The 9022-nt window shown below is 30.9% G+C and overlaps 1 protein-coding gene across 1 annotated transcript; it reads right to left on the bottom strand.

Annotated features, from left to right (window-relative positions):
• Positions 1-455: 455 nt before the first annotated feature.
• LOC134717766 (uncharacterized) lies at positions 456-8680 on the bottom strand. The gene is made up of 7 exons (XM_063580260.1): positions 8484-8680; positions 6552-6643; positions 5208-5249; positions 4781-4861; positions 2631-2744; positions 2287-2364; positions 456-565 (listed from the first exon to the last, which is right to left on the bottom strand). The coding sequence occupies exons 2-7, from the start codon at positions 6583-6585 to the stop codon at positions 456-458; spliced, it is 459 nt and encodes a 152-aa protein (XP_063436330.1). The 5' UTR covers positions 6586-6643; positions 8484-8680.
• Between the last annotated feature and the right edge of the window lie 342 nt (positions 8681-9022).

Below are 9022 nucleotides of genomic sequence, written 5' to 3'. Positions count from 1 at the left end.
AACGAAGCTTTTCTGAGTTTAGGGTCATTTCATGAATGTTGTGTTTTTGATGTACATAAAAAAATCCTAGACTGTCTGTAAAAGATAACAGCAAAATGCGGTAATATTTTTTGGTTTGTAATGAAACAAATATAAATTCATTTATCTGGAAAACGTACCAAAAATAAAAATCGAAACGTTGCTCGGACACTTGTTATCTCCATCAGGAAAACGCTTCTATTTAAGTTTCATAAAATTGTGTGTTGTTTAGAAAATGTTATTGGCGTATAAAAAAACACCCTGAAAATACAGACGAAACCTAAATGAGTCTCGATAATGCTGATACGGACTGATAATGAAATCGCTTTGTCTCACGAATTTTGTTGCGTCATGACAAAATGCTGAAGACTTATCCAAATAAATTGCTACTATACATAACAGTAATAATTTTTTTATTAAGAACACAATCATCAATATCAATACGGATTCGGTGGATCTGGCGGCGGTGGTGGCTCTAGAACAACAGGCCATGGTCTCATATTCATGTTGTCGTCAGTAATGCTGGCTACAGATATCTCATTAATTTCTATAAAATAAAACAAAAAGGTTAAAATTTCATGTATGACCAATCTTACCTTAGTAAAATTCCATCTATCATACAATGTAACTCGTCACTCCTCTGTTTACTGTTAATAGAACAGCAAAGCTACAGTCCTATATTCTAGTAAACATGACAGGGGTGACGGAGTAGACTCAATACTGCAAAATGAGAGGGAGTAACTTCTCAAGTTTCAAGCAACCCCCAATCGGACACCCCCAAAAAAATAATGAAAAATTAAATAAAAAATAAAATAAAAAATAAATCAAACTATAATAAAGAAAATAAACTTTCAATATTCTTCAAGTCATTGTCTCAATTCAGTTTCATTTTCTATTTTCAACGAAAAAAACATTCCAAAAGAGTACATAATTATGCTTGGGGCTCCTACGCCAATGCATAATATTTATCATGAGTGTCGATCAGCAAAAGCAATCGTACAGTAATTGAATACGATGATGAGATATTTTTATTCGAACAGAATACAAATGACTGTATTTTTTATTATACAGACTATGTTTTTTTTTATCGTATATAATGTATTGCGTGCAGTAATATAAGTGTAAGAACTGTTGAAATATTTTGGTGTATGCATTTCAGATTGACATATTATATTTATTTTCATTGCCCCGTATACATTTTTATCATTTTTTATTCTGTCAAATAAGTGTAACTGACAATCTCCTTTAGAATATCTAAGTTCTGCTTTCCCAGGCCTCTGGTTCAGAGATTCTTTCTGTTGGAAACTAAACTTTAATGTTATTTCTTTGAATAGTATGTTTTACGTAATAATTAGTTTAGTTTATATTTTTGTATTTCATAATGTGTATTCCCTCATGTAAGATGTTTCCTTTTAAAAAAAATACCAATTTTTATCTCTGAAACTGACATATGAATATTTTTATTTATCTGTATATATTTATTGCATACATGTATGCTGTAAGATGCATATATACTCATAATCAACATTTCATTTTATGTAAATGAAACTATTCGTATGCAAGTATCCGTCATGTTATATTTGTAAAGATAAAAGTGGCATGTGTATTGAAAAGAGGAAAACAGGATACTCTCCAGATCATGTAGCATATACTATTACTACACAGGGAATACACTTGAATTATCTTAATTTCCAACCAAATATAAAAAAGAGGATGTGGTTTGGTTACCAAAGAGACAAAATGGCACAGGTCACCGTACGGCCTTCAACAATGAGCAAAACCTATACATAGTCAGTTTCAAAGGGCCCCGAAATGACAAATATCTAACGATTCAAACGAGAAAATTAACGGCCTGATTCAAACGCGAAAACTAACGGCCTGATTAAAACGAGAAAACCAACGGCCTGATTCAAACTAAAAAAACAACGGCCTGATTCAAACGAGTAAACAAACGGCCTTGCTAATTCACACGAGAAAATCAACAGCCTGATTCAAACGAGAAAACCAACGGCCTGATTCAAACGAGAAAACCAACGGCCTGATTCAAACTAGAAAACCAACGACCTGATTCAAACGAGAAAACAAACGGCCTCGGCAAAGAACAAATGTATATTTGTCGAAATGTTTTGATTCATCAAGCTGAAATCGATCTTTTACCGTACTAATTATTTAAATTAATATCTTACAATAAATCGTATTACTAATCGTTGTATTTGTAGTACATGCATGTATAGTGGTATTTTATAAGGAAAAAAAATATTTCATTACCTTTTCCATGATCAATAGGTACATCTAGTTCGCTAAGGTCAAAAGACTCCCAGTCTAAGCCAAGACGTGGTACACTAACTGCAAAATTGAAACATCGGCATGTACTAATGTGTCTGAACTGATGTAAACCAAGCTCACTCATTGTTAAAACAAAGTTTCTTGATTAGATGTTAACTTCAAGTTTTTCTATTCATACATATTTTTCTAATTTTAACCCAAATAACCTTCACGGCCTTGTCATTATAAAAAGGGTATTCGATATTCGATCCTTTGATCATACTTTAAACATTAATTTTAACCATTTTTTTCTCAAGACAAAATAATAACATGTAACGGTGTTTTACCTCTTTTACTTGGTATTCGTAATTTGTGTTTGTTTTTTAAACCAAATATTGTACTACGGTCTGAAGTGGCATGCATGGTATTTTCATCATGGTCCTTTGAATGGATTTCATTGACTGCAAAATATAAGTAATCAGACTTTTTTTTATATATAGTTAAAGACGATTACATTTATTAACGTCCTAACAATATATTGTATGGCCACTGAACTTAAAGCGATAATCAATCATTAAATTTAATCAGTATAAAGAGTTTTGTCCGAATTAACATCCTGAGATGTTTCCTTTTTGACAAAGTCTTTCTACTTCTTTTTCTTTTATTCCGTTTTCTAATTTTTATAACGTTATTGCAACAAAATTAATTGTTTCAACTGCAATGACGTAAAAGTTGGCTTCAATAGGTTTTTGCCGTTCATTCTGATTTTATTACCTGTTGTTAGTGTGAAAGTCAATCTATTGTGAAAAATAAAACTATTAAGCATCACATATGCCACAGACGTTTGAAAGACTGTATGATTTTGTATTGAATTTCAAATACTTTTTGTGAGGAATCGATTGTTGTTTGGTCGGGGAGATATCGACAACTACTAGAAAGACATATTTTGATTAGGAACTGAAGTCATCTACGGGCTCATCACACTGCATCACAAACTTTAATCTGTTAAATTACACTTATGAAGGTATCGTGTTTGTACTAACATGACCAACACGACTCATGCAACATTAGTAGCACATGAGCTAACATGTCATTGGTTGAGTTTGTGTTGGTCAATCTTTAACGCATACGAAACGCGCGTCTGGCGTACTAAATTATAATCCTGTTACCTTTGATAACCACTGGGTTTCAAATACAATACAATACAAATAATTTATTTAGTCTCACCAATAATATTACAATACATAACAATAATACACGAATACATACAATGATATAAAATATCAATTATCTAAAAAGAATTACGAGAGACGGGATTAATATATATATATATATTGAAAATTGATAGTAATGAATCTCACTCTACAGCTAGATTAAAAAAATCATTAAACAATTTATATTTACAGTTAAGATGCCACTGCTGGTGGACGTTTCGTTCCCGAGGGTATAACCAGCCCAGTAGTCAATACTTCGGTGTTAATATAAATATCAATAATGCGGTCAATTTTATAAACTTCCTGTTTACAAAACTTTGAGTTTTGAAATACTAACGATTTTCTGATCTCAGGCACAGATTACCTAAAAAGTATTTGGCACTACTTTTTGGAATTTTGGATCCTCAATGCTCTTCAACTTTGTACTAGTTTTGGTTTAAAAATATTTTGATATGAGCGTCACTGATGAGTCTTATTTAGACGAAACGCGTGTCTGGAGTACACAATTATAATCCTGGTAGCTTTGATAACAATTTAATTTCTTTGTTGTATTTTGTGCATACTATTGTTTGTCTAGTTTTTTCCTCTTAGAATTTACAATGTTGGTCCTTTTTATAATGAAAAACGTATTGGTGATATCTTTAATCTTAAAGGTTCTCTGAAATATTCATGATATTCAACGATGTTACTTTTTAAACTGTTTATGCTTTGTGTGTGCTAAAATTATTGTAATGTATTAATTTTGTAGGAAAAAATGGGCCCTTTTTGGCATTTAAAACTTTTCTCAAATTCCAAAAAAAAAAATGAAATAATTGTGCGCATGCATCTCATATTCATTTGCTAGATTTGTTTTTAAATAGCACACATACATGTTTATAAAATTCTTGCTGTGGTGTGTAAGACAGACTGTATAACTACGCATAGTCCACGTATCATTGTATGTAAATTAGACAAACGAATAAAGTAAGTTGGGGGGTCTTATCTTTATATTTGGATATTCGAACCTGAACATCTTACTTATATACCAACGAGGTGCTACTATCAAAAGAAAACATTAATTATACAGGCCATATGAGTCATCTTACTAACCGATGTTTATATGTCTTGATGTTTTGACCTCTTCATCGCATCGAAGAACGACATGTCATCGCTACAGATATAGGAAATGAAAAGATATGTTCGATTCTACGATTTCGTTCAACGTTAACAATAAACAGAAATTTCGTTGTTTGCTGATATGGTAGGGAAGAAATAAGATAGAAAAGTAAACTGGTGTTCCTTACCTTTGTCAGAGTCAATTGGTAAATGTAATGCGATGTCGCCAAGACATTGAGCAAGTTTTTCATCTTCACACGACACACGATCTACAAAATTAAAATAGCGACAGGTAATGAACTTGTCTGAGCCGAAGTATTTAAAATTATATCTCATAACTACATTTTAAGATCTAAAAGAATTTGTAAAGCAGTATTTGCTCTTGATTTTACATGCAAAGGACAGGTAGAAAATAGTACTTTTGTAAAGTCTTTCGTTAGGTCCTTTCAGTGCGTTACTAAGAGCAAGTTAGGGAATAATTCACTTTAGATGATATAAAATACAATGAGATATTTGGTGAACCTATAAGTATAAAATGTAAAAACGTATGCACTTGTTAGTTCCCTAGCTATTTACTATGAACTGCAAATAACAATCATAATAATCAATAATTACCTTTGGTAAAATAGTCACTTTCAGTGTTGCTTTTCGTTTCATCTGTAATAGTGTTACAACTGAATTACCGCTATATAACTCTAAACATCACATATTTTTCAGAATCTATAAAATTAACGTTCGAAGAACTAATTTTGGATAATAAAAAACGGTCATTTACTGCGACGTAAACTCATCTGTTTGTAAAAATACATTTTATCGATGTACTCACTGCAAGTAGATACAACGCAAGACAATTGCCTATATATATCAGAGACAATGTTAACATTGATTTAAAGACCAATCCATGTTTCTATTGGCAATATGATACAAACTTGTCGTTGTCAGTTTATTTTCGACTTATGAGTTTGACTACCCACATACTTTACAAATATAAAATGTTTGTTTCGTTTAATTACAAAATTTAGGAAAAAACTTTGTTGAAGATATGTAAACTCTGTATACACGTTTGATAAAAAAAAAGTGTGAAGATGAAGCATAATGCATCCATGTTAAAGATACGTCAAGTTCGAAGTAAAATTAAAGTAACAATGTTTTTGATAAAGTTTTTATATATGCTTAACTATTTTGCATGAATATTGAGTGAATAATAAGTTTGTTTTTGTTATTACGATCTCACTCTAGTATACTCAACACGTATCCATCAATGTTGCAACTTAAGGCAACCAATAATCAATCAGGGTTGCCAGTTCCACGTGCAGATGCCATATGATATAGCTTATTTCAACACAGTCTCGGACTAACAACATAGTAGTGATATTTTAACTCTGTTATACACTAATGTTAATTGTCTTCATATATTTTCCAATCCAAGTGACACTTAAACAGCCGCATTTATGTCACTGGGCTCAAAAGTTTCTACCAGGTGACCTTGGAATGTGTCGGATACAATAATTTGCAGAAGACAAAAACAAGAAACAGAACTGAATAGGACGTTTACAAATCTTGGTTATGAATGTTTCACGACAATATTTGTAATTATACATTTTCTATTGCGCGAAAATGGGTAAACCGGTTTGCAGAATTTATATCCATTTACGTGCCCTTTTTGTTGCATCCATATTTCGTACAACAAACTTATTTGAAAATGGCATGTAATTAAGAATGCAAGAGGTTTTCAATATTTGCATTTTTATGTGTAATTCTTTCAGTTTGTATACACAATAAGACTCAAAGTTTGATGTATAGATCTTTTAATTTCTTGATTAATTTGTAATTTATTTTTTGGTAAATATGTTTTGTTTCTACAAACTAAATAAAAACTGTTGGGTTTGGTGTGTATCTCATATAAGTCTTTTGTCTTCTTTTTTTTTTTAAACATGTTCAAACGAGTAAATATAGTACCTTCTATCCTAGAATTTGGTCTGTTTATCGACATCAATATAAAATGGTAATCCCAGGTTTAAGCATGATCTCCTATACTGCAGACTTGTACACTAAAATGATAATCATAATTTGATGTACTTTTTGGAAGAAATTATATATTGATTCCAAAACGACAGTTTCTTGGATTTAGTCCGGAAACGGCCAATATAACATGTAAAAGGAGAACCTCTGAAAGATGTTGAGGATTTAATGCGCAGAGAGCAAGTAACTCTACAACCCCAGTGATTTTAGATTTTACGAACACTATTTAATCGGTTCTATCAGAGAATATATGTGACCTTATTTCTTAACCCCTGCCGAGCTATATATGCCAATTTAAAGTGGATCATAGGCATATATTTCCTCAATCTAATTTCGTTCATCGTGGGAGCGACATATCAGAAAACGGGAGCGCTGAGAGTTCGTTTTTTTTATTAGATTGATATTTCCTCTGATTTTTTCAAAATTACAATAAAACATTTGGATGACTGCGCTATTTGTCGAGCTACAAATCGTGAAAATTTGCCTAAACTTGCAAATATTGTTTTTGCGGAAAAAAGACAATTTTGTTAGAAATCTTAGATAGAATTTGGATATGAAATATGATAAATTAGTATAGGTTTAATCAAACATGTCAAATGCTTTAAACAAATAGAAAGAAAAAAAGGGTGTCACCTAACTTATTGTCTTGCTATAAGTAATTTTTTTGTATTTCTCTATCATTTCAGTATACATGATATATGAGAGTTATCTCCTTTCAAATTCAATTGTTGAAAAATTAATTATAAAACACAATTGTTTTCAATGTTTTTTTGCAAAACAGTTTTAAACATTTGCAGATTAAGGCAAAGAACTTGACCGATTGCATGTGTACTGCTATAATTGTACAATACAAGATGGTGGTATACAATGAATCTATCTTGATATATTTAAAAATAAATTTAGTTTTTACATTTCATGTCAGGTAAAAGATATTTTAGCAAACACTTAACCTAACGATAAACTTTTACACAACTATCTGTTACAAACTACGATAAGATGTTTTATTAAAAGAAAAACTGAATAGCAATTGTCTCTATGATTCACCCGATTCTATTTTATATGCAATTTATATTGCACAAGTAAGATATATTAGTATCAAAGAATACAAAACAGCAGTATGTATAGACGATAATGAACTTAACACACATGCGTTTTATATATCAATTATGTTTTACGTTGAATGCAGATAAGTTATACACTTTCGTTAGAAGGACACATTGATTTTTTTAATCTGACATATTTTAAACTAGTAAACATACAAAGCTTTTATTTTTGAATAAAGTATATATAGATCGACTCTGATGATATTAGGTAAGAGTTTAAATCTTTGGGTTTTCGTAAGAATGAATGAAATATCATTGAAGGTGCAAATGCCTTCTTAAAATTGGCCTTGCAAACAAACACTCACTTTCTGATAAATGAAATTCTTTCTTTTCCCTTGATTTAATTAAAAAAAAATCATTTATTCCATAGTTAATTCTGTTTATTGAATAATGTACAAATACAGAGTTTTCACCCCACTTACTTAAATTTAAAGTATATATATATAGTTGTCTCGTTTGCAATCTTACCACATCTCAATTTGTTTGATATACATATGTTTGTTTTTAAAACCACGCTATGATCTCACTAACACACATAAATGATCAATGTTCTTTTTTTTTTATCAAAGAGCTCACACTATAGAAGACATTTGTGCAGTTGGATTGAAGTAAATTTGACACTTCACGTGAAACAAAACATTTCGTCTACCTTAAACCAAATAAAAATACATGTAGACGGACGCATAGACCGCACGCCATATTGCCACTTAATATCTTATGCATGGTTTACAGTAAATTGGTTCTTCGATACTTCATGTTAACTCACCTTATTTTGAAAAATAGGTATGAACGTCGTGTCCTGATAACATCACCAAAAATATATTCCTTCAAACTACCTTAAACGGATGCGCATAAGTTTACATATTAATGATCCCGCCAATAAAATTGTTTGTTTATATAATGTTCAAATAGTTTTACCTGGGTTGATTACACATCCACTGAATGTTTTACAAAACGTGTTTACAGTAAACACTTGATTTTACCGAAATGAAACCCAATTTTTAACAGATTGCTGGACAAATATTTTATCTATCTCTTTTCGTCTTATGACATTTATTACCATGTCAGGTGACAGTTGTTAACCATTTATTTTATGCGTTTTAGTTTGCGAATTTGTCATTTGATTAAGGAATTTCCGCTTTGAATTTACTTCGCAGTATGATTTGTTTGTTTTTTGTTGGGTTTCTGTGCCCTATTATCTGTGGATTATGAAAGTGCATTGTTTTCAGAAAATGTAAGCTGAAATGCAGACATGACATGAATTGATATCAAAGAAATCAATTAAATTCACTGTTCGATAGGAAC

Source organism: Mytilus trossulus, chromosome 5 (assembly GCF_036588685.1).
Source record: "Mytilus trossulus isolate FHL-02 chromosome 5, PNRI_Mtr1.1.1.hap1, whole genome shotgun sequence".
Taxonomy (NCBI): domain Eukaryota; kingdom Metazoa; phylum Mollusca; class Bivalvia; order Mytilida; family Mytilidae; genus Mytilus; species Mytilus trossulus.
Note: the sequence above shows the minus strand (reverse complement) of the source record. Positions and strands in the feature narration are given on the sequence as shown.